Source organism: Phalacrocorax carbo, chromosome 4 (genome assembly GCF_963921805.1).
Source record: "Phalacrocorax carbo chromosome 4, bPhaCar2.1, whole genome shotgun sequence".
NCBI lineage: Eukaryota > Metazoa > Chordata > Aves > Suliformes > Phalacrocoracidae > Phalacrocorax > Phalacrocorax carbo.
The window spans coordinates 10,628,284-10,655,171 of record NC_087516.1 but is presented as its reverse complement, the minus strand read 5'-3'; the positions used below and the strand labels follow the sequence as shown (position 1 = coordinate 10,655,171).

The 26,888-nt window shown below is 36.9% G+C and overlaps 1 protein-coding gene across 17 annotated transcripts in view; it reads right to left on the bottom strand.

Annotated features, from left to right (window-relative positions):
• Window positions 1–26,888, bottom strand: part of ADD1 (adducin 1) — a 64,618-nt gene that overhangs the window by 10,964 nt on the left and 26,766 nt on the right. For 8 of the 17 annotated variants that reach the window (XM_064449008.1, XM_064449007.1, XM_064449012.1 and 5 more), the window contains exons 2-13: window positions 22,905–23,117; window positions 21,450–21,612; window positions 20,191–20,342; window positions 16,928–17,008; window positions 15,026–15,175; window positions 13,914–14,057; window positions 13,709–13,807; window positions 13,089–13,265; window positions 9,759–10,103; window positions 6,651–6,752; window positions 4,775–4,864; window positions 3,837–3,929 (exon numbers count right to left, since the gene is read on the bottom strand). In XM_064449008.1, coding sequence (XP_064305078.1) covers window positions 3,837–3,929; window positions 4,775–4,864; window positions 6,651–6,752; window positions 9,759–10,103; window positions 13,089–13,265; window positions 13,709–13,807; window positions 13,914–14,057; window positions 15,026–15,175; window positions 16,928–17,008; window positions 20,191–20,342; window positions 21,450–21,612; window positions 22,905–23,099 — 1,791 coding nt within the window. In that variant the 5' untranslated portion in view covers window positions 23,100–23,117. The remainder of the gene's footprint in view (window positions 1–3,836; window positions 3,930–4,774; window positions 4,865–6,650; window positions 6,753–9,758; window positions 10,104–13,088; window positions 13,266–13,708; window positions 13,808–13,913; window positions 14,058–15,025; window positions 15,176–16,927; window positions 17,009–20,190; window positions 20,343–21,449; window positions 21,613–22,904; window positions 23,118–26,888) is intronic. The other 9 variants (XM_064449009.1, XM_064449023.1, XM_064449014.1 and 6 more) reach the window with 3 other exon arrangements.

The window sequence follows — 26,888 nt, the reverse complement described above, 5'->3', positions numbered from 1 at the left end:
CTGGGCAGAACAACTTTCACGTGACATGATTTTACTGAATGCCTATTGATTTAATAATGACAAACAGCAAGACATTCACTGCGCTGGCATTATGTGTTCTCTTCTTTAAGAGAGGACTTTCGCTAACTACTGGGAATAAAAGCAGCACATCAAGCTTATCACACTTACTAAATTAAAAAAACAACAAACCCCAACAAACCAAAACCAAACACACACAAAAACCACACCCACAATCAATGCCAGCAGTATTTGTACTAGCTGAGTTTCTTGGACCCAAGAGAAATAATACTGAAAAAGATCAGAGACAACCTCAGTAAGCGGATTATGTATTACAAAGAGAAACCACTTGTGTGTTTTGGACTGTAGAAGCAGATAAATCACAGGAGAGACCAGCAAGGCAAACTTTTCACCTGCTAAAAGCCGTTTCCAGATTAACACATCCAGTTTTTCTCAGTATCAATAATGTGGAAGAAGTTCAAAGGCCACTAATGAAAATTATAAGGGCAGAAGGACTGATTCTATGGGTAAAATAAATCATACTAGTACATTAGTAAGTTCTGCAACATGATTACTCTAAAACATGTATAAATCAAAGAAAAAGAGATGCATTACTTCACAGAACAGGCCACAGAGCAGCCTTCCAAGGACTCAAAAATATACAACACAAAATGAAGAGAATAACACAGGACAGAAGGAAAACAAGTACAAAGGACTAAGACAACAGTACAGTACATATTTTAGACTGCTAATTGTGACAATAAAATAGACGAGATTTTGCAGAGCTATCAACCCGTCTGTGCGGAGATTGCCATGAATGTTCAGAAAAATCGTTCTGGAGTTCCTTCTAGTATTAGAGAGCCTATAGAGAGGGAACAAATTCCCATATAAAGGACTAGCACTCTGTTTCAACACAGGACAACATGCAAAAAACTAACATCCTGGTGATTTCATCTGGATTATGCTGATAATAGTATTATTTTGATGATGATTCTAGTACTATTTTGATGACTATTTGAAGTTTGATTGCATAGGAATAGCAACAGCATTTTCTCCGCTGTAAGAAATAACGGATAGATTACATTCACAAACAGAATTTATTTTCACTCCTGAGCATTTTGTAGGGGCATACTCTCCCACAAGGATCCAGAGGGAAAGTCATTTATAGCTAATGATACACAATACACCTTCATACTAAACTTAGAGCTCACATACCCTACAAAGAAATTTTAGATTATCAAGTAATTTTGCAATTTCTCCACCAAATCTTGCTTTCAGAGAAAAATTAAGAACTGCTATGAGGTGACCATCACTTAACAGGCAAGCACTTCACCTTGCTCTCAGGGATACATATGAGCAAAATTGGCACCTTATATGCACCAATTTTTCTCTCAGTAGGTTCATAATAATTGTCTAAAGTTAATAATTGCTTTTAACACAATCTGGCATTAATGCAGTGGCTTTATCCAAAAAAACCCAAGATTCCTGAAGTACTGTTCACGCAGAAGTTACCATTAAAACACCACGCCACCTCTGGGGCAGAACTGAGAGGGTCTTCATGAAAAACAAAGCAACAGAATTTCCATTCCAAAGGAAGACACATGAAATGGGCGATTCCTCTTTTACTTAAAATTCTTGAAAACTCGTGTAATTTTTTTTTTTTTAATAATCAGACTGCAGAATGGTCATTGGTAAGAATAACCAACATTCCCTCTCAGTCACCCAAGACCGCAGCAGAAGCTTGGTTAGCCAAGTCTATAACATGACTGAAATCACACGATGCGCAAGGAGTTTGTGTTGCAACATGGCCAGGACTTCTCAGAACATGGACAAAGCAAAATGACAAGGCAAAATGGAGTATTTACGACTGCAGCCATAGGCACAGAAGACTCAAAGCATTACATGCATACTGTAAACAAACAGGATTTTTTTCGTCCAAAATAGTGTGCACTAGTATTTGATTTAAATCTCAATGTTAACTGGAAACGTAACACATTTTAAGCGTTCCTGTAATCAGACGGAGCTTTTACTTTAGCCATAATTGAGTGTCAAAGAATTTGTCAACCGAGAACTTGTAATTATCTGGTACCTAAAAGTCCTTAAGTCCTTGATGTACAGGGCTCCTCAAAGTTTCATGCGAGGTTTATGTGGGCATCATAAGACTGCTTATATTTCCTTTGGTCTACAATACACAACTGATTTTTGGCATAATCCTTCTAGGAAATATCTCTGGTGGGGTTTTCTTTGGTGGTGGTGGGTTTGTTGGGGTTTTGTGTTGGGTTTTGGTTTGGGGATTTGGGGGGGGGGGGAGGAAGAAAGGGGGGAATGTTTGTTGCTGTTGTTGGTTTGGTGTGTCGTGTGTCCCCCCGCCCCAGAAATTATTAAGCATTCAGGTTACAATCCATACTAAGATAAAGATTATGAAATAAGGCCACTCCTACTGTAACTAACATTGGGATCTAATTTTACACAGTATTTCAGGTGGAAAGCACTTTCATGACACCACAAAAAGGAAACATCATTTGGACATCTAAAACCTAACATTATACTAGGCAAAATCATAAAACCAATAGACCCTTTCCTGCCACCTGCCATCTACAGAAATGCATGTAAAATATTTTACTACTTTTATAGCACAACAATGCCATTATCCAGAAATAATGCTTGAAAAATATCTTGCACATCACTGATGGAAAAAACTACCTGTTTTGTGATAACCAATGGATGACCAGCATAAAAATAATTTTTCACTTTGAAGGTATAATTAAGCAGAGAATAAAAGGCATGCACTGCCTAGAAGAATTTGGGTTTGTTTAGTTTTCATCTTAAATCTGGAAATAGTGTTTTATTGTTTTTCCTTTCAGAATATAGATAAAACAAACCGTAATCTGAAAAACATCATTATCAAATTCTCAGTATGATACAACTATATATAATACAAACCGGCTCATTACACTGGAAAGTGCAAAATGAGATTTGCAACGGTGATGTAATTCAAAGTATTCTGTTTTCTGAAGGGAAAGCTATTCTGATAATGAGGTGTTAGGCACAACCTAAATCAAGATTTAAGAACCTTTTAGGTAAAATACTGGAGCAGAAAAGACATTGATGCTTATTTACACACTGTGCTACCATGTTAGATCACCGCTAAGAAACTCCTTCAAAACCTGGGAGAGAAAGACAGCTAAGGACAGGTTGTTTCCAGTGTGCAAACCGTTCCTGTTTACTCAGCCTCAAAGGACTGCCCACCCCAACCATACATACATCTCAAATTTATCCTGTATTTAAAGTATATTTCATACGCACAAGCATGATTACATGTTTGACAGCCAATCAGTTTTGGAAGTGTGTGGCATTACTCAGCAACTCTTGTAGATAACCATTGGAAGTTTTAAGGAAACAAGACATCTAGCAACAGAGGATCACAAGTTGACAGCGTTTATCAGCACGACACACTCTGAACATGTGGATATCTTTGGAATTACACTGATGTAATCAGGCTGAGATTAAGCTAATTCAAAATGGATCTCAAATTAGAGTAATTCAACACCAATAGCATGCACGAAGGAACCCACTGTATGCAGAACCTAATTAGCACCTTAACATCAAAAGTGTTTCCTCACCAGCTTCTACAAAGATAAAAGATCAAAATCCTTACAAAATACTTTAACAGGGTAAAGTAACTGCTTGTATAGCTGCACATACATAATTTGGAGATCCATCTATTTTTTTTTATTTTCTCGCCAAATCATTAACTAACAGAGGGAAAAGGTCAGGGTAAGGAAGAGGTAAAATGAAGGGTGAACAACAGTATTTAGAGCAGTATGACAGGGCAGTACCTTTCTAACAGACAGAGATTTAGCGGGACTAAAGGCCTGCTCTGTGAGATCGAGCCCTTCAATAGATTCCGTACAGTCTGAGAGGGGAGCATCCTGCAACAGTAAATTGAGTAAACAGAGCAAACCGAGCCCAGGCTTTAAAACATCAACCAAAAGCATTATGATCCTTGCTAAAAACATGCAAAGAAACAGTAACTGGTAGATAAAATTGCAAATGACAATGAATTGACATGCACACAATATGACACCCAACATGAATAATGCTATGGTCATGATATGACTTGCCAAACTTTTCAAAGTATATCAGAAACTACTTATCTGGGCCAGTTAAAGCACTCAGATATACAGAGCTTTAAAGTAATTCAGCTATACAGTATAGTTGTATAGCTCTAATTCTTACTTTAAGCTATGATCCATAAAGTCTTTTGTATATCCAGATATACTGCTTTTAAGTTTTATTGATGTTTAATAGCTTTTTTCCAAACAAAATATTATGAAGTGTGATGAAACACATTTAACACGCAACACTACTGCCCCATAGTGAGCCTGCTGTGCCCAATATTAATACTTCAAGATACATATAATTGGAAAACAAACAAACAAAAAGTTGTCACAAAGCCCAACTAGTTTTGAACAAGAATCTAACCCATATAAATAAGCCTCCTGAATTTCATGCATTACATTCAAAAGAAAAACAAACCCAAAAAAAAACCCAAGAAGCATCCTCCACAAACATGCTTGGGCTACATGGCTGAAGCCTCTTAAGTTTCTGACCCTGAGCACTCTCGCAAGGACAATGGCATTACCTCTACGACTTACCTTGTAAACAGTTACTCTCTGCCAATTAAAGAATAATTTTATAGTGATACATTAGGTGAAAGCAAAGGATATCGTAGATTAACTTTAAGCTAATAGTTTTAGGCATTTTATACTCTCACCTGTACAAGACTCCTGTCCACAACTACCCCAGCAAGAACCTGTGATTGAGGGCCCGCGGTTTTGATGTCCTGTAAATTTTGCTCTCGGATCTGTAAAGGAAAGCAGCAGAACACAGTCACAACAGAGAAAAGTTAACTACATTTTCATGTTGGAAGAAGGGTTGGGTGAGCCTGCCAACAGGCTGCAACTAATGTCTATTGCTGTGGCCCTACCCATCAAATAGAGCTGTGCTTACTAACAGCACTTCAAGATACATGCTCAGGTTCCTAGTTGTTTCCTCACATTTCTCAGAATTTAGTCTTTAAGTACCACAGCAGGTACTGTCCTTTGCGTTTTAGTACTAGCTAATGGTAAAACTCTAGAGATCAGCTAACAGACAACTCCAGTTTATGGAGAAAAGTGAGGAGAAGCACAGAGGTCATATTTATACAAGTCTACTGTAGCTGACCATTTACAGGTTTCTGTCACTAGCCACTAGTCACCAATATTGCACCACAATATCATCGTCCTGCAGAGCATACTGTAAAACACTGCACAACATTCCATTTTTGCATCTACTCAGGACCACATTCTCAAAAGGGCATATAAATATTTTTCTGTGCATTAAACATACTCTGGAGTACTCAAACACACCCCTTTTGCTGCATCCTAAATACCTCCCAGTTCTTTCCATACAGAAGATGGGCACAGAAACTGGATCTTTAAATCTAGGTATTATCTATTTAAATTAGATATTCTACAGCAGTAAAGAATTCATAACAACTGACTCAAAATATATTTCTAAAATATTTTGGTTCTTGTTCCAAAATAAATTAAGAAAAGCATGTGTCCAAAAGACCTCTACTTTACAACTAAAAAGGACATTCAATTTATCTAGAAATACATGCATACAAGAATACAAACACAAGGTATTATTAATACTACCTTTCTTGACATCAGTGGAGTGAAAAGTTTGTACTTTTACTTCTCCCCTCTTAGTTGCTTCATTCAAGTTTTTAATAAAACAATATTTGTGTTTCAAGCACCAAGAAACTGGTTGGCAATTTCACCAGACTTCTCATTTCAAGTGATTATTATTTTACAGTGCTGAGTCAGCAAGAGCAAAAGCTCTGCCAACCTTATACAAATTATTTTAGAACACATCAGTATTCCTGCTAGTACCCCTGCACACAGACTTTCCTGTGACATAATGCTGACTCCCATGTTCCATATGGCCATCAGTTAGAAGTAGCAAAACAATCCAGAACAAGTATTAACAAGATACCAGTGCATAGTTTATACTTTACAAGAAATAAAGTGAAAAAACCTCAGTCCATTCAATGCTCTCCTGTTGGTAGGCTGGTGACAAGAAGGTCTGAAATTCAAAAGGCTGGAAAATTAACTGCTAGGTGATTTCAATAAGATTAAAACGCAGTTCCAAAGGCCCCAAAAATTTCTGTGACAATCAAAGCATAATATAATAAAATATAATATGGAGAGAGAGCCATAGACTTTGTCTAGGCCGCAACTGGTGAAACCAGAATAAGAAAACAGGTCACTTATGTAAAACTATGATCTCTGGGAACAGAATTACTACCATAAACTCAGTGGTGGCTGTTTCAGAGGTATCCAGCAACTGGTCTGCCAGTAACAAAATGTAAGACAAAGAAAGTCTTTATATAGTGGACAGCAATACCATCTTTTTCCAAGATGAGTTCAGAACATTTAGGAATTGTTTCAGTATCTAGTTATAAAGTGGCAGGACAATTCCATAGCTGTGTTATGGAACCCCAAAAATTTCACAATAGCAAAGTAAGTTAGTTCATTGCAAGTACTGGACTTGATTATACTGATGACCAAAAAAAAAAAAAAAGTTATTTTACTGCTATTACAAACCTTGTTCCTCATTTCTTGGACCTCCTTTGGATTGGTGTTCAATGGGACAAACAGGTTAGGGACAGCAGAGGTGGCAGTTCTATGTCCATCCTCTTTAGTCCACTGTAATATCAAGAACAGTTAAACAGTCAGAATTGCTGTAATGGTGATGGACACTCAGAGCAGCAAATTCACATAACAGTTGATCATGCATTATACATCGCAGAGAACTGAACCAATGATTGTATTCTTCTATTCATTCCTAAGACTATTTAAGTTGCCTCCTTCTTCAGTAATATAAACTGTACCTTCAGATATATTTCTAAATATCAGAATCATTCTATTACGTCAAGTTAGTAACAACAGCAAAAACTAGAGAGCCAGTTAACTTGCAAATAACTTCTACCCAGAACAATGCAATTACTACAGCTATGTGCAATTCAGAGATTATGGAGGCTGAAAGGTTTTTAAGCCATTTTTCTGTGCACTTGACCACACTGACAACTGCAGTGTTCTGCATTTCTAAAAACCATCTACTTCTCACTTTACAAGGAGACATATTAAAACAGGAGTAGAAAAACTCCAATATAATTACTTATTGTGAAATTTCTGATAAAAATGTCCTTAAAAATAAGTTCATATTTCTTTAAAAGGGACACTATACCTTACCAAACAGAAGTACAGCAAGGTCTAAGACACGAGCTCTAGAACCCTGTTACTGCCATTTTTACTTTCTGCACTGGGTGTTTTTACAAAATAGCACAAGAGAGACAGAAAGATCATTGATTCAATCCTCTGATACTTAACAAACATCAAAGCGAACTTAAAGCATAAGATGACAGAAGTATGAGAAGCAATGTGATGTCACTAACCAGGTTTAGTGAATGACTCTGTACTGTGAAGCAAGAGTGGGCATCACCAAAGTTTTGCATTAAAACAAGCTACTTCAGCAAAATATTCTGTTTCCAGAATTAGTTTCTGCACAAATGAATAGCTGTACCAGCACAGCAACCTAGAGGAACAGTTTGGTGATGTCGAATATTTTATAACTCATAGCTCAAAAGGTTACAAAAATATCCCAAACACAAACTTTAAGCGCTTCATGGGTTCTTCATAGAAGGTTGCTTTATTTGATCAGTGCATTTAGTATGGAGCTCTCTTTAATTTGATGCACAACTAACTTTTTTATCTTGGTACGTTTATTAGATGTGGTGTCCTAATTTCCAGTCATTATTGCATAGAAAATGCACTGAACAGTAAAGCAAACCTGTTTATAGAGCAAATGCTATGCATTTTCTCCTAGGTAACTTCAAGAAACAATAAGATAGCCAGAAACTGTCAAACTTCAAAAAGCAACAGAATTTTAAAATGTTTTGCAACTGTAAAGTAAAAATATGGAATGAACATGGAGCTGTGAAATACTCACTGATGATTATCTTCTCAGATAAAAACTACTCCAGCTTTTCATTAAAGATAGTTTTTAGTCAAAACATATAAAAACAACCTCAACATAACAAGCTACTTTTTCTTTAGGTTAATAACAAGCATTAAAAAAATTTAAATACACAAACCTGTTATACTGTATGAAACTTTCTATTGCTTCAGTATATCATTAAATGAGACTAGCTTCTGAGCAGGAATTTTGCTTCAATCTGTCACCAATAGTTTCAAATATGAAATACTACCTACTAAGCAAACTAAGGCTGGAAAGCACAAACTGCATATGCATAGCTTTAAGCTTTCTTCCAATCACGGCAAAACTATAGTTGAGTTTAGTAAAATGTTGATAGTACAAACAATATACGTATACATTAGTTTCTTAAATCAGAAAGAACACCACAAAAATACCACAGAGATCCTCTGTTTTTTTCAGGGCTTTCTACATGTTAACGTTATATATTTGTGTGCGTACATTGTTCGAGTAACCATTCCATAAAAGTATTCAAAATATAGAGAACTCTGAATTTATTCAGAGGCAAAGGAGAGTTTTGTAGAAGTACCTCAGAATGAAGAGGTGTTCTAGGAGAAAAATAATGTGTTTTTTTTTTCCTTTTTGAGAGTAGGAGTTTTGTTTAAGACTCACCTGTAACCATACTACTACTGTACTCAGTACCACTACTGAACTACTATAGTTCAGCTTGAAGTCAACTGTTACAAAAGCTTGTACGCGTGCAAATCCCTGCCTATATTTTTAGATGATTTGTGTTTGCCCAAGAAATATCAAAACCACAGTTACACACCAACAGCTACCGATATCCATCTGAAAGCATCTGATACTTTTGCTTTTCAATCAACATATCTTTTCAGTGCAAAATTTAACTTGTAAGCAGCATTGATAAACAAAAAAAAGCACCGGTTGCAGAATCTATCGATTAGTGCCTGCTGATGGCCTGAGCTGCACTTTAGTCATGCCGCACCCAGCTGGTACTTTAGGAATACTTTCCATTTATGGCCATCTACTTACATGCAACACTACATGCAGAAGGCAGCTGGTTGTGAACACTCAGAGGCTTTGGGGTAGACAAAAGCATAGTAAGCAGGACAGAAAGAGGAGCTGAGAAACTAGACAAGAAAAACTGCTTAAGGAAAAAAAACCCAACACTTAAATACTTTGAAATAATTTGTCGTACATTCACAGGGAGAGTTGCAAATGGCTTGCAAATTAAGTTTGTGTATGTAACAGAGGGTAGAAATGTGATTATCTTTAAATATTCTTGTACAAAAGTACATTGAATAGTTAGTTTAATTTTTGTTTTAACTGAAAAGCATTCATGCAGATAGAATTAGTAGTTCCCTAACATAGTTGTCCTTAATTAAACTATTTAAACGCAGAACCTACTCAGTCAAAACTATGATTCAATCTCTTTGGTCATTAGCTTGAAAAGCCAAAAGAACACTAGAGGCTCCAATGTCTTAAGCAGTTTTAAGCGTTAGAAAGCAAGATGATGTTTACTGCTCACTTCTAATCAAAGCCAAATTAAGTGGTTAGTAAAACACATTTAGGTTTTTTTATATAAGAAAGAAGAAAATAATTAGGAGAGTAATCTTTTTATTCCCAAAGCCTCTAAGTGCCAGCCACCCCAAGTTGCTCTACATCATCTAACTATGAACAGTAAGGTAGGCACAGACCAAGCAGTTGGTAATACAGCTTGGCACGCAGACACCGGACGAGAGAGACTGCAGCAAGGGTTTCACGTGATCGTGTGTAATGTTCGTCCACACCTTAGTCTTCGACTTGGGACTGCTGCCATTCTGCCCTTCTTCAGAAGCATCATCCCCTCGGCCAGAGTTCAGCCACCTTGTCTTCTCTCGCTGCTGCTTCTGAAAACTGTGTCTGAGGGGGGAGCAAGTGCCTGATTCGCCATCACTAGTAAAGGAGTAACCTGTGACACTAGCTGGAATCTCAACATCGCTGTACTTTTTAGATTTCTCTCTCAGAGCAGGGCATCGATACGGATAGCCAGTTCTGTAACCCTGAAAAAGCAGAGCAGCAGAATGAGTCTTCTACATCTCCAAGTTTTTCAACAGATGACTGAATTTTGGTTTGATCAATGCCGTTAATTGTGAAAACAGTTCTACAATACAGCCTTTTCTTTACCTGCTGTTCACCAGTTGTGGTGGACAAAGTCACATCAAAGGTGGATGACACACAGCAATGAGGCTACGTTAGCATCCTTTCCAATCTAATAAACTTCTGAACCACTAATTTAAGTGAGTCACCATTTTTGGTAGATCAAACTTCAAAAACTTTTATACAAAGTTTTATCAAGAATTTACAGTAGTCCTGCAAAAAGCCATTGAGGTCATCGTGAAGTTCATCAAGAACAGTGCTATGCCACTTCTCGCACTGAAGTGAAAAAATTACCACTTGTGTAATTATGGGTTTGGCAGATTAAAACAAAAAACCAAGCAAAAACCAAGCAAAAACCAAAAAAACAAACTCTCAATAATTTTCGGCTGGACAAGTTTACCAGCCAAATATTCCAGGGCTGCTTCTAAAAACAACATAGTACCCATAACTGTCATCAAGTTACTCTCCTCTCAATGCCTGCATTTTAAAATGGTGGGCTCCAGCATGAAAATTTTGGTTCCCTTCAGGAAGAAAATACGTATTCAAACAGGTGTTATATGATTAGTAAGTGAACAGTTAGTTGCCAGCCTGCATTTAATCAATTCACTGTGCTATAGCAAGCTACTGGGGAACCTAATTTCGTGCTCTATCACATTGGCACAGAAGGTATAATCATAAATTTATGCACTGTAAAAGTTTTAAGAAGGTACTTTTTTCACGAAATTTCTGAACTGTAGTTTTAAAAGTCATACTTCAGGATGGATTTTGACTCTAACATTCAAAACGATGAAGGCTGATTGTTGTAACTACATAAATGAAAGTGTACAATTTAACCAATTGCTATCACTAAAATATCAGTCCTGCCCTCTCTTTTTGACAGTTCTTCCTAAGGACAATAGTATATGATTAAACTGCACAAGGCAAGCTAAGTTTGAATTTGGGGTGCATTTAAAGTACATGTACTTTGTGGTAATTGCCTACATGTACACTTCCTCAGAAGCTGGGCTGGGACTGGGGAGAGGTAGTATATTGGTGGATCCTGGTATTTCTCACTAAATTCTCAAGTAACAGTTCAAGTCTCAAGTCTCTGGAGTTGGATTTAAGTCCCAATGCAGAATCTTGACTTTTCTTTGAACCATATTTCCAGCTACTCCTTTACACTTTTTTTTTTTACTAAAAATCAAATACATTTACTGTTTCACACAATCTAAAACAAGGACATAAAGAAGCACCTATATGATACAAAATGTAAGGCAAATAAGATCTCTTCTGTATTCTAACATCTGGAATTCAACATATTGTATACAAAGGAAGGCTTCAAAAATGCTACTTTTATGCCCATATTCTCTCCTCTCCCTGATCTTCTTTCTGTTCTTTTCTTTCCTGCATCTATATTTTCCCTTTTTACCTTCCCTAATACACCAGCCATGTTTTCCCCTGCTTTCTTCCATACTTTGCTCAGCATTTAACATACAAAAAAACATTTAACAGTTTCTCTAAGCAGTTTTCACTATTTTCAAAGTGGCTCAAAGCAAAACAGTGTGAACAGCTTACCTTCCAAATCACTCAATTTCTTTATAAAGCTAGTTGTAAAGAAACTTCAGCCCAGTAAGCACTGGAGCAGCAGCCAAGATGCTTTCAATGATCAAAGTAGTGCATCTTGAATAATTATCCACCACCTAATGTAGCGAACGACCCAATATAACATGTGGCCATGTGTAATAGTAAGGGCCTGTACTGGATGACTGAAAGCTCATTTCTATTCCTACATTCCTAGCATGTACAATGCCATTTCCTTTGTAATCCTCCTTCCTGTTTGCACTAAGAAATGTAAAACTCATACTTCCTAGAGAAATTAAATCCAACTGAATCTACCAAAGGTGCCAGTCAGTGATATAGGGAGTCTACTGTCTGTAGCCAACTACATTAGTCTCATTACTGCTCACTAAAATCAATGAGAATTTTTTTTATCAACCTAAGGTAATAGCTGATCACTTTGTCTGATATGAAAATACTAGGTATTCAAATTACTAATTAATTAGCTGATATTTTTTTCCCATACTACAGATAGGACACTGACTAAGGGGAAAAAACCCTAGTTACTTATTACATAGTAGATGTGGTAGACAGCGTTTTAAGATATCATCAGTGTGGATCCTGTCAGGGTCACATGCATCACATGACCATGAAGACCACAGTTAAGTCTACAAAGAAAAAAGATTCATTACATCACAAATCAGGAGACTATGTCTGATTATTACAGATTTTTTTTTAATATGTCCATTACCACCGTGTACAGTCACCACTTGGAGCCTTCTGACAGGAAAGGTATCATCTTTCTCATTAAAGCTGGATGGCAAATGTTGGTAGCTGGTCATTCATTACAGATAGGATTTTAATGAAACCATTTTATCTGCAGACTTTATTTATTTGTAGTCTGTTGTTTGATCTCTTCTAGGTTCTATTAGTGTCTTACAAAGTCAAATCATGCTGTACCCTGCACCTGACAAAACATTAACACTGCTTTACACATTTTGGGAGGGGATGGGAAGAGAGGAGAAGACAGACTAAGGAATAGCAAACACCACAGTACTCCCATTTGTAAGTGCCAAATCACACAAGGATCCCCTCTGATCTCTCTGACAACTATCAGATTATGAACACACAAGTAAATCTGCTATCTTCACAAAGGGCACGAAGAATTCTATGATGCTTTTCATGCTGTCTCCTCCTCTGAGGACCCATAATCTTTGGAAAGAACAGGCTGCAGGCTGTATCAACTATCCCAACCACATGCAGCCCATTCTTCACTGATGTCCCTTACTGCAGCTTTTAAAGTATTTTATACATAATCAAATGAAACAACTAGACAAAAATGCCTGCCTTACCAGATTATCGAGCATTCGCATAAGAGCTTCAAATTCCTGTTCACCAATCTGCCATTTTGGATGGGATACAGTACCCTCGCCTACTGGAGACTCAGGGGAACGAGACTTGGCTTTATACTTTCCAGGATCTAAAAGCACTAAATTGTCAGGTCCACCTGCACTGGCCAGGGTACGTACCTTGAAAACAATAAAGTAATCTTTTAGTTTCTTGGGGGAAGGAACCAAAAAAACCCAAACCAAAACAACCAAAAAAGAAACCCAAACCAAACAAAAAACCACAACAAAAAAAAACCACACCAAAAATTGACATCAGCGAACAGAAGAAATATACTTCATTTTAAAGGTAAATAAATTTACATACTTGTATAAAAGTTGTCTTAAGGCTTTGAAAGTAGCTCTGTTTTAAGAGGCAGCACATATATCAAATCAATTGTTCCAATACAGTACTTGAATATTGCTGGTTAAACTAATGTTTTGGATGTCCTCATATAACATGACCATTTCACAGATCACCACGTTACTTTAGTTCAAGAGTTTAACCAGTAAACTGTGCAACTATTAATCTGTTTGAAGATTAATAAAGTAGACTGTATTATTACATAACATACTGAAATTCTTACTTGAATCTCACAGGCAAGCACTAGATTATGAATATAGTAGAAAGCCTCCTCAACAGTCTCTCCAACTGATACTAAGCCATGGTTTCTGAGAATAAGGACCTAGAGAGACATTGCAAAGAATGTTAAACGGTAGTAAGGTGATTAGAACATACCTCCCCCACCCCCACACACATACTTTTCTTTAATTCCAGATGCAAATACTGACCTTGCTTTTAGGCCCCAAGTTTTTCTGAATAACCACCTTTTCTTCATCGTCCACTAAAATACCATGGTAGTCATGATAAGCTACTTCCCCTAGAGAAAGTGCTTCAGGTGAAATTGGCAAGAGACCACACTTCATTGCAGAAACCTGAGAAATATTTAAAAACCTAACTTTATTTTTTGCAACAGAAAAAGTTGAAAAATTGAAAATACCATAATGATAAAAATGATAATGAAAAAAACTTTTATATGTATGAGTCTGTGTACAGGCACATACATAGTGGTCTTGTACTCCCATCTCTAAAAAGCCTTTATTTTTCGCAGCTTTTGGATCAGATACAAGAGTCACATTGATCTTGGGTCTGACTCAGTATGGCTGCTTTTATGTGACATCAACACCAATATGAAAAGACTCAACATCTCCTCACCCACCACCACCACCACCACCCCCCCAAAAAAAACCCCAACCCAAATGAACTGCATCCTTCATTCCTTTCACTCCACCCAGTGATTTCCCCCCTACCTCCAAAATAAATTTAGTGACAAACTGACACAGGTAATTCCGCAGCACTGGATGTTAAGTTAACAAATATTTTTGAAGACTACTCTATAATTCAATTTTAGGAATCTGATCATTTATCCTTAAAATGGTTGTATCACTGCTGTTAATTAAAAAAAATAAAAAGTAACAAATCAGAATGTGAACTTTGAAATAGGGTCACCAGGTGATTCTCAAAAAATTCCAAAGGGGTAAAACTGACTCATAACCAGTTGCTCTAATGAGAGGTATTGGAAAAGTTTCAAATATTTAAGAAAACCTTGATAAATGGTGGTTTACAAAACCAACAAAATATGCTAAAGCATATGTGGTAAAGAACACACAAATATGAAAGATATATTTCCCAGTTATAAATCTCAATTTACTGTCTGACCACTTATGTAACAAACATATAATGAGGATCTCACTGATTCAACAGAACCACATCTTTGAAGGCAGATTTAAAGGCTTTGTTCCCTTCAAGAAGGAAGCATATCTATAATTAAAGGGATCCACCTATTTTCCAGTTGGGTGGGTGGGGGGAACAGGACAGATGACAAACGAAAAAGTATGCTTACCGCCGCCCCTGCTGGTGTATGAATATGAACAATGCATTTAACATCAGGTCGAGCTGCATAAATTGCAGAGTGCAAAGTAAAACCAGCCTGGTTTACTCCCAAGTTAGTGCTTCCACGATCAACTACATCTCCCTGAATATTGATTTTAACCTGGGAACAAAACAAATTAGTTTCATAAATCAATCAAGACTGCCAGAAATCTGATTTAATTCAGTGCCTACCACTGAAGCTCTAAAATAATATTTCTTCTGGTATTTTATTTTAACAAGTGTCAAAATGTGCACTATAAGGCTGTATGTTGGTGACCAGGGCCTCAGCTTGAGACTAAGCTAACTGAAGAGGACATCAGGAACTACTGTGTATGACAAGAAATTGCTACATGTCACCAGTAACAGGGCAAGAAGCTGACAAAAGTTACAGACAGTGCTGTGACAAATGGCTGCATTTCAGAGAGAGTTATGGTGGAGTTACATAAGAAACTTGCAAACTTTACAGGTACCTGAAGAGGAGTATTGGAACCTTTTGGGGAGTAGGTTCTTGAAAGGCTGGCACCTAGGTGACCATACCACTGATAACATCTAAGGCTGAGATTGCCCAGGTAATAATAATATAAATACCAAATTTGGATATGGATGTAGCAAAACTGGAATAAAAGGATAAAATTAATTATGCATGGGTTGTTTATTTGGGAGAGAACAAGACCAGAGAAAATGGAGTTTCAAAGGGGAGAAGGAAGAACAAGCATGGGAGGAACAGAGAAAAAGGGACAATAAAGGGCCAGTCGTGCAAGCAGGCTGCTAGTCAGCACGCTCATCTGGCTAAGCAACATGCCTGATCACTGTAGCCTATCTTCTTGTTAAATCCTGCTGCTAGCTATTTTCTGTATGAACAGAAATCTCTACTGCATGTGTGTGTGCACATTTTGCTACCTTCACGCAACCTTCATTCTCAAGGTACTCACATTCCTGATATAGAGATAAAAGCAGAACACCTTAAAAAAAACCACAAACACACCCAAACCACATAAAACACCCCCATAGCATGGCCCTTGCCCTCTTTTAAAAATCTTGTAGTAACATAAAATGGCAGGTGTCTGTTTTCACCATTCCTTTTCCTATAGCTTTTTCAATTAAAATTTTTACAGATGGTTATGGTGGAGTTGTGTATGAAGGACCCAACTTTACAGATAGCTGTGGGGGACTATTGGGACCTTAAGGTGTCAAGAACAACACAAGTTTGAAATGTTACTACTCTGCACATACTTACCTCACCTCTCTGCTGCCTTATCTTACAGTAGCCAGGAGGAAAGAATAGTGTGGAAGTTTCTATTTTGTTTCAATGCAAGAGTCAACCACATTAACTCAAGTCACCTTCAGCAGCAGCATAGACTAGACTGAAGATAAATGCTTACAAAATGCTTCCCACTAGCTTAATTAAGGGAGTTGTGTGTTCAGTTGCAACCATTAAATCTCAAAACCATAATTTATCTACACCCTCAGCTACTTACATCATTAAAGGATGGCAACTAAATCAGGCATCTGACACAATGTCTTGAAATTGTAATTGGTTTGCATCATTTATGTCTGAAACACGTACTGTTGCCCTCAACAAGCCTGACTACATCCAGCAGCTTTCAAGGGCACAACATGATTAGCTATCCAAATGACCTGGCTCCCCTCTACAGCTAGATCAACTGGAGGACACCTGGTGGTGAACACGTGCAAAGAAATCTCTCTCAGAGATAACCTCAGCTGTACCAAACCCAACTACATTCAATAAAACTATTCTAAACATGTAACACAGAGTAAAATATTCTCTAGGACAGAACTGAAACAGTGACAGATATACCGAGCAGATTCAGCTATTCATATTCAAGAGCTGTGAAAAACAGTAATTGCTTACCAGACTAGATGCAGTGACTTCACTATAGAGAAGTCCAAAAGGTACAATGAGGAAGTGCTCCTGCTCAGAATTTACTCTGGCCTAAGGATGAACAAGAGTAAAAGTCATTAAGAATATTTTATTAGAGCATGCAAGAAGGCCCAAAACCATGGAAGTTACTTTCACTTCCTGAGCATGGAATGGGCAACTATACCTATGACAAATGCATTATGACTGTCATGTATGCTACAACAGATGATCAACATAGAGCACAGTTAATGAACTCATGTTGAACAAAACCAGATGCCAGAGTCCTTCAGAACGGTGGAAGGAATAAATCCTTAGATCCTGTCGTAATGACAACTAGACTACTGTGGATAAAAGGAATGATACTGAGAGAAGTGGTGAAGAAAAAGTCACTTTTTAAAAAAATAGTAAGTTTATATTCCAACTGTATGTCTACCCTAGTAAAACAGAACATATCAAATTGAAGTGTGTGAAAAAATGTACGAATTTGGCCCACAGATCTAAAACACCTTGGTACTGAGAAGGGTTTCATCACAGATGCTGGTGCCCTGTGAGACACCTGTGAGCAGTACAGCACACTTGTAGGTTTTCCACAAAGTATCCCCACTTATGTTTCTGCTCTTTTGTCCAATTCACACGATCAGGAGTTTATAATACAAAAATAACTCTGACTTCAAACCACTCACATATTGGGATGCATCTGTTTAAAGTCTATGCAGTGAAAAGTACAGGACAGCTAGGTAGTTTAGGCGTCTCTCAATGAAGAATTGAATGCTTCAAATGTTTTATTAGACTCATGAGACAACTCCCTATTTTGCTATTAGTCTACCCAGTTTATGTGTTTGTTTCTTTTTGGTGTTTTGGGGTTTTTTCTTGGTTTTAACATTTTATTTATTTATTTATGAGTTTTCCATTTCCCTGAGATCCAGCTACTTCATGCTGCCTCATGTCTTCCGCTACTTGCAACATTACATATATCCTTTGACACAGTTCTACCGCAGGGAGAAAAAGCTTCTAAAGTAAGTATTTGATCAGTCATCCAAAAGCTTCTAGTACAAATTCAGCTTCCTTTACAGCCAGGTAGTAACATGATATAGCATAAGAGACTTAAACTGCACCAGTCAAGTACAGGTTAACTTGAACTATGAGTCACCAGAACAGTTCTCCATTACAGAAGTGTAAATGATCTAGAATATCTTTTACTGATTTATGCAAGACAAAGAACAGGTATTATTCAAAATTACCCAAAAGCTTGGGGGCTTCTGAAAGCTCAAACATAAGATAAACAAGCAGCCAGACTCACAAACCACCTTACTTTAGGATTACATCCAATAAACAGCTCATGCCCTCAAAGCAAACCAAGACTTGGTGAATGATGTGTACCTTCTGTAAACCTCTAATCTCAAATTGTGCCTAACCCTGGAGACACCCAAGTTTACTCTACATTATTGTACTTGACATGAAAGCTCTTGATGCCCTGTAATTCTGCTTCTGCATCAGGACCACACCAGTCTGAACAACTCCACACACAGCAGTTGTCAGTGACTGATAAGGGTCCAGAAAAGCAATGATACTCCACCAAATTCCTTGATACACCCAGACTGGCATGCTCTCATATCCTCACAGTTCCTTCCTCCTCTAACACACAGGCTTAGGCCCTCACAAAAGGCTGTTGCATCTTTTCTCTCACTTAAGTGCACTGGGAGCTTTTAACTTGAATGCAACCATCTAGTAATTATAGCATCCACTCACAAAAATACTGAAAACCTGAAGTCAAGCTCCAGCTCTGCGTGAAGTGGTAGGCATTTGCCACATTCCAGCAGAGTACCTTACTACCACACTATTACTTAATGTATGGGTATACAGAACAAAGACAAGACTATTTTATAAATATAACAACCTTGTTCTATATCTGCTTCTGAAGGTAAAGTATATTTATTAGTCATCTTCCAGAATGCTATTCACTGGGTAAGTTTGTAAGAGATGGGTGAACTATGACTTTGTGATTGCCAGCAACAAACCATTAACCAAGAGCTTTCCAGTACCACTTTGCCCTTCAAACCTGTCTAAAATACTTTCAGAATCTCATAATCCAAGTGCTTTGACTGGCTTCCACCTGAACTGCTATCACCATTATCTAATCTTCTTGTGCTCCCTGCCACCAAACAAAAGTATACTTGATGCATTCTACCCTAAACACATGCCCTTGCCTTAACCGCTTCCCTAGGCACGCACTCTTCATTACATTTACCTTTTTATCTAAACACTTCAACATTCCCAGGGCTGAACTTTACACTAGAAAGCCATCTCCAAACCTGCTTGCCTAGTAATCCTTTTACTAATGCCCCTTCTACAAAAATCAGTTCTCCTGTCATGAAAAAAAGCAGGGGGCAGCACAGAGTTGTTTACAAGAACCATGATGCTGGATATGTTCCCTTACTAAAGGAACCAAATGATCTAACAAACATTGCCTTGATCCCATTGTCTACCCATATCATTTATCTTCTTTGTTGGTTCACAAATAATATACCTTAATCTCAAAAAGAAGAAATAATAAAATTACTGCATCTCATTCAGACTGCAACAGGAAGATCTGAAAATATATGAAGGACAAACTCCACTATGTAGAAAAAAAAAACCAATTCAGCTCTGTTAGGAAAACAATTGACTGGGTTGCACACCACAGCTGTGACTTACTCATGAGACTCATGGTGATCATTCTTCCAGCATATAAAACCTCCTTGATTTGACCTCCTTGTAATAATTTTTGTGGATGCCAGCAATTACTCAGTCACAAGGAAAGCTGTTGGCACACTGCATTAAGCTAAGTAGTTCGTGCATGTTCAGAAATACTATGGCTTCTTTCTCAGAAAAGGTTAGTACCTTGAATTATAAAATTCAACTGAATGACTGAAGTATTTTAGTACTCAGCAAGAAAACTAAGACATGACCTTGCAAAATAATACAGACAATTATTCTGTACAATTATTATACATAAAATGAGTCTTTCAGGAATCTTAACTTCATCGGAAAAACTTTCATGCACACTCTTTTAAGACTCCATTCAGGCTATGGTAGCTGACCTCCAAGCTGTTCCAGTTCTTATTCTTGAGAAGCAATGACAAATCTCTTCACTATTATACTGCTTTCAATACCACTTTGCTCCTCTTCCACACAAAGAGAAAATGACAATTGGAGGAGGAAAGCAATTCTCTTGTATGTTAAAACAATTGGTTATCTGTTGATTCAATACTCACTGTTATATGATTGTAAATAAGCTGAGACCAGCCAAAGAGATCTGCTAATCTGTAGAAAGCTGCCAATTTACATCGTAACAACTTCTCCCCCTTTTCATAAGCAATGGAATCTGATCCTCTCAGATCATTCACTGGTGTCACCATGCCAAGACCTGAAAAGGATAAGGGGTAAAAAAGCACAAGGAAGGTTGTGTTCCTCATCAGTTAAAACCTAACAACACGTACTGCTTTATAGTGGTTGTTCTTACTAGTTCATATCAACACATCAACCTAAGGAATGGATAGCAAACTTCAGTTACTATAATGTCGTAATTTATATTACACAAATATAATGACAGTCTCGGACAAGGTCATTTATCTTCAGTAGCCTCAGCACTCATTTCCCTCCTTAATATTCATTAGTGCTAAAGTGACAGTGCATCCCTTAGCACAATATTTTTTTTCCTCTCAAACTAATGATTGCCTGTAAAACACAACTTCATTGTTAACATAAAAATGTAACTGTAAATATCCCCCTTTTCAAGATACATGATTTGGCATTTCTGAAAAAAGAGAATTATATACCTAAAAAGATACACACAAGTTCATTTAAGCACACAAGCTCGAGAGAAAAGGATTATGGTAAATAATTACAAATACTGTAGTTCTGGTTAGAGTGTAATTAGAAATGTGTTTAAAAGTAACTATGATAAAGCAGAACCAGATTGTTCTACAGTCTAAACCACAAATTTACTTTGGAGCACAGGCAAGGATTTATATTATCTGAACACAAAACCTGCACATACATGCATTTGCACATTTGGTTTTTGTCTTTGTTTTGCCTGCTGATGTTTCTTGTCTATAGTTTCACTTCACAGAAGAAAGCTCCAAACAGTATTTCAATGGCAAAAATAATTAATTTCTGAAGACCTTCGCTGTTACTAGACTACTAATTAGCGTTTCATTTTCCTGCAGACAATCCATGTAGCAAACATTAGCAATACTTAAATATTTAAATTTTTTTTTACTCATGCTGACTTATGCTTACTTTTCAATTAAGATACCATACTTGAAATAGCTTTTGATATAAATTATACACACGAGTCACATTGCATATCACTGTGGCATTAGAAACTAATTAATTCATTTTATGTTTGCCATGCTCCTGTGAGCAGAACGGGATAGCATTTGAACTTCACAGCACTTTTCATTCACTCTGTTGTCACTTTAAGCCTTTCAAAAAAAAGTAATTCAACTACTATAAATTAAGGTGCACTCACTCATGTTCAATGCAGCCATTCCGCCTTGTGGTGCTGCAGGGTAGACATTTGGTACATTGGTTGTCATGAAATCTGCAATCTGCTGTAACGCCAATAAACCTGTTGGGTTCTTCCCCTTCTTAAATTGTTCCTGAATCATAGATTCCAGTTCTTCACAGAAAGCCTAGCAAGAAGACATTGCACATTATAAAGCACATTTAAATGAACCTCAACCTTTCATACAGAGCTTCTTTTTAGCACTTAAGATGGAAACAACCTAAACCTCTTCCAAGAAACAGCTCAGGGCAGAATTACTGGGTGCATAATGTTACTTGAAAATGCTGCTCTCTGGAGCTCCGATGATACGAGTCACTTATTTTTTGTGAATTGCAATTCCAGCATTTTCTCTTCAAGTAACATCAATACTCATTGAACCTACTCACACGGATTTCTGGAAGAGGGAGCAGAATGTATATAGACTTCAACACAACACATGAAAGGAAAAGCAATAGAACCAGAAAAGAGAAGGAAAGTTGTCAATGTGGCTCACAGGGAACCAAGAGCCAAGAAGGCATCCAGGAACACAAGAAGGAATAGCCACTGAATTTTTAAAATACATTTAAACAAGGGATTGTTTACTTTTTCCTGGTTGTTTTTTTCTTTTTATTTTGGTTGTGGGTTTTGTTTGTTTGTTTGTTTTAACTTTGAAAGGAAGAAAACTATTTTTTTACTGTTGCTGGTAACTACTGCTTTTGACAATAACACTGGTATTTGTACTGAAAGAGAAGTATTCCAATTGTTAAGTGAATCTAAATAAAATGGGTGGAGTTCTTGTGGAAAACCTGTAAATATACCACTATATCCCTATTCTTAATGAAATCATGTCATGAAATGCTTTGTATCTATCATAGTTTTGTAACTATCCATCAATTATTACAAAAGGAGTAAGTGTTATGAGAGAAATTTTGTCTTCTGCACCTTCTCCCCGAGGGAAGGACCTTTAATATTACATTTCAATCATTCATAGTTTATTATTGTGCCCTTTCAGAAAGAGATACATAAAATATTTGGTACGTCAGAATCATGCAGGAAAAACTAAGCACAGGACAGACCTGCCTTGTATAAGCTACTCTTAGAAGAGTTACTTGATCTAAATGTTTACACAAATACTAAATATATAAACAAGTGAAAAAATGTCTGACTAGGACTAGATGGACTATACGAAAAAGTATTGATGATTACACAGAGCATTCTGAAAGCAAGAGTGAGGAGCTGCTTCACGAGTAGACAGTAAAAATTCAACCAGATAACGTGAGGGAAAATTAGGCTAAAATTAGGATACTTTAGAAGAAAGGCCAACCAGAAAAAAAGATCAAAATGATCCAAGATAACAGAGAATTCTCCAATTCCATAGGGATATTAAAAAGAGAGATAATAAATTTATCACTTTAAAGATGAAGCATTTTCATTCCTTACGGGGCTTTGAAGAATCATGGAGACTCTCTTCTTCTGTTCCATCATGTTAAAATCCTGGCGAAGGTCAGGCGCCATATTCCTCTCTCTCAAATAATCTGGATTATTTTCATCAACTCGATCAAAATACCTCTCTTTATGAGGGGCTGTTGTTGGAGGTGGTGAAGTCACCACCCCCACACCAGAATCACCATTCATAGCACAGTTTTAAGGAACCTTGAAGAGGAGGCAAAGATGATAGATAGATAAATAAATAAATCAAGCAAGGAAATAATTAAGATCTTCATATGTGTTTCTTGTTTCAGAGTAACAGTTCAAATCCATCTAAAATTAGCATGGCTTCCCAAGAACAGAAACTATGTTTATACAATTGGATAGCAATATTTTAGAGGAGAAAAAAAAGATTTTAAAATACAAGATTAGAAAAGTAGGCTAGCATATATGCAAAGTCAAATATGCTACATATATACAGGCAACAAAACTAACCCAAGAGTTCCCATTTAAACTACCTCCAGTTTTTTAAGCTCTCTACACAGCTTGATTTTCAGAAGCATGCAAGTCTTTCAAACCTTCTCACAGACAATGACAGAGAAGTTCAAGTCATGTGAAGTCTCAACTCATTGGTTTTGTTTTGGGTTTTTACACTCAAAAAGTTAAAGCAGACATAATGAAAATAATGTTGCATAAATCAGAATTTAAGTCATCACAGAAAGTAGGATGTTATGCATGTTAACTAATATGAAGACTCATCCCCACCAAAACATGCTCAGATTGCAAATACATTTCTGGATACAAACTCAGAAATACTGACTCTAGAACCTGAGGCATGCATTTCACAACTATATTTATTCTAGGTTCATTCAACAACATGCACGTTACCACATTAGCATGTGGTTTTTGGAATCTGGAAAGCACATACACACAACCCCCACCCACTGGCCAGGGTTCATTTCAGTTTCACGTGTTGTAATCAGCAATTGCACGTATCTGCTAGAAAGGCTGAAAACTCAGCTGGTATTGCTCATACACACATCCTTCTTTTACTCACAAGAATCCCTTTCTGTAACATTATCCCAGTTTTCCAGGCACAATATTATACCTTCATTCCAAAATCCTTTTCAGAAGATTTTCTTGAAGCCTTCCACTGCCAAGCAACCAGTTCAATAAAGCCACCCCTGCAACACCTTGCAACCCAAACCTGATTCCTGATCATTTGACATATCAAATTAAAATGAAGCTTTTTCAGAAAGATTTTCTTTGCATATCGTACATGACTAAACAAAATGTCACTAACAAACTGGACTTCTCTGAACTGTAATAAAAATATTTAACTCTGAATGACTTGCTCATTCAGCAAACTGCAATTATTTATGTTATACACAAAATACACAAGCTTGAAATCCCTTGCCATCGTGACATTTAGCAACTTTACTAAGAAATTGAGCTGAGAAAAGCCAGTAGATCATTCCCTAGAGCTGGAAGAATAGATAAAGAGAATGAAGTAGCAGAATCTAGTTCCCTGTCCCAGTAAGGCAAAACAGACTAATTTCAAAGATATCAATTTAGATTTGGGGTTCACACCGTAAGGAGAACTCTGATGTAAACCGTCAATTTCATTATGCGTCTTCAGTTTTGCAAGGATTAGTACCACTAAAATCCTCTGATACTATCAAGTCATTGCAATTCTTTTTGCTATGTATTAGGAAAGACTGCATGCATCTTCATTTAAGTAATGATTAATCTTCTTCGTTATAACTAGTAAATTTTGAAATATGTCTCTTACTATTTCTAGATTTTTCTTAGTGACTCATCTTAAACTGTATCTGTTTGTGGATTTTAATCTGATTAGGAATTCACCTTCCTATTTATTCACTAAAATCACCTCAGATGTGGATGCACACAGAGCTTACAGAAATTATTTTGAAATGCAATTATATTAAAATTGCAGTGAAGAACATCATCTGCTTCAAGACTTCAGAATTAGCAGATCTCATCCTCTTTAATTCTTACATTAGAAAACAAGTTTCAAAACGCAACTGGTTTCTTATTTCAGAATGAACAAATCACCAAACTGAGAAAGCTGAACACAATGAGCAAAAGAAAGTATTTTCCTTGACTCTGCGGAAGAGAATACTACTATCAAAATCTATGTTAGCACTTAGGACACTCAAGTTTTAGATGCTCAGTGATTTCCACCCACTGAGTTGCTAAATAAACACACACAGACACCTCTGCACCGTTCAAAGCATTTCATTTTAACCCAATCTGTTTAGGCTTTAAAAGTCCGTCAGCTTTTTTTTTTTTTTCTTCTTTAAAGTAAGCACATACACAGCTCTTTATTATCATTACTTCTCTGTATTACCTTTCCTCCACCCAGGAAGAAATACAGGGTACAGCGAGAAGAAATAATGCTTTTATCCACATGGAAAACCTTTTAAGGTATTAGAAAGTTTTAAGCAAGCGAAGTTATAGCAAAGGAGCCACCCCTCTCCTTTGGCAGCTTCAGATCCCTAACTCACACTCTCCAAGTTCTCTTCCTCATCACAACCTCCAACCTGCACCATCTGCCATTTCATACCCCAAAAGCACTTTCGACGGCCCACCACCACTTCCCATAACCCCTCTCCTGAGCTCTCTTAGCTATCCTAATGCCTCTACATCCAGACTTTTGTTGAAAAATGACAGTTTGCAGATCCAAACACGTGGCTCACTCTCTTAAAATAATAGCTCACTTGGCCCAATCTAAGTCCGAACTTCACCACCCTCTGCTTAGCCCAAGGAATTTAGACCTGAGAAAATTAAGACTGCCTTCACACACACAACTCTTCAGTACAGGCAGATCCTTTCCGATGGAGTGTATTACAGCCCCCAAGTAAGATAAGCTGTAATGTCAAAGGACTTTTTGCCATGATAAGTGCTTTTATGCAACAGCCTGTTATAACACAACTATGTCAGAAAAAGCCACACCCTTAACTGAAAAAGCCGTAGCTGGAAAACCGAAGTGCATAAAAGAGCCCTTCCCTCCAAAGCAGCTATTTTCAAATTAAAGAGCAGCCAGAGGGAACAGCATCTATTACTGGGGGGGGGACATGGACAGGATATCATAAAATCCAAATCACACTTTATAGTTACGGAAGCAATTAGATCCATTCTTCCAATATGTACGTACGTATAAACACAATTTCAATAAACCACAGGATCAAATGGGATCCACCAAGCCAAGTCGCAGCATATCACAGGGTACATGTATGCGTATGCTAGTGCTATAAACAGGTTGTTCACTAAATATTTTTTTTCTGTCAGGAAACCAGCTTTGTAAAATTTAGAGTTCATTTACAGATACTAAGCATTGTTTACAAAAATATTCTGAAATTAGTATTAATATCTTAGGTTACTTTTATCTTTCAAAGTCCCCTTCCTCCCCATCCTTTTCTAACGAAAGAGAGTTTCGTCACAGGAGTCACCTAAGAGGAAGTGGTGTTACAGAGTTTAGTTTAAACAACAAAAAAAGAGCCATAAAATTGTTCACATTAATATCCAGAAAGAAAAAAAATATCCATTTATGAACAGCTTACTTCCCTCAGGACTCAATCTGGAGTTAGATGATACACATATAGTTAAATAAAGTTAAACAGGTAAGACAGTGAATAATACCCAAAAAGAATCTACAGTAACTTTAAAAAAACTTAAATCTAAAAAATTATAAAAAATAATCATAAAAACAACATTGAATTTAGGCTGGGATCTCACTGCAGTTAATAAATGTATTTAAAACCTTAATATTAAATTCATTTCAACCTGGAAGTTGGCACAGATCTGGTAGTTTATAAGTCCAGTGTCTCTCACCTGAATCATCATAATGAATATTATGGGAACCTTGAGAAGACTTAAAAGGTCTCAACATGTACAGTAGCAGGGACCAGCTAACTACATTTCTTGGAGGAAATGAATTTTTGCAATCTCTTCAACGTTGGTTTTATTTTGTAA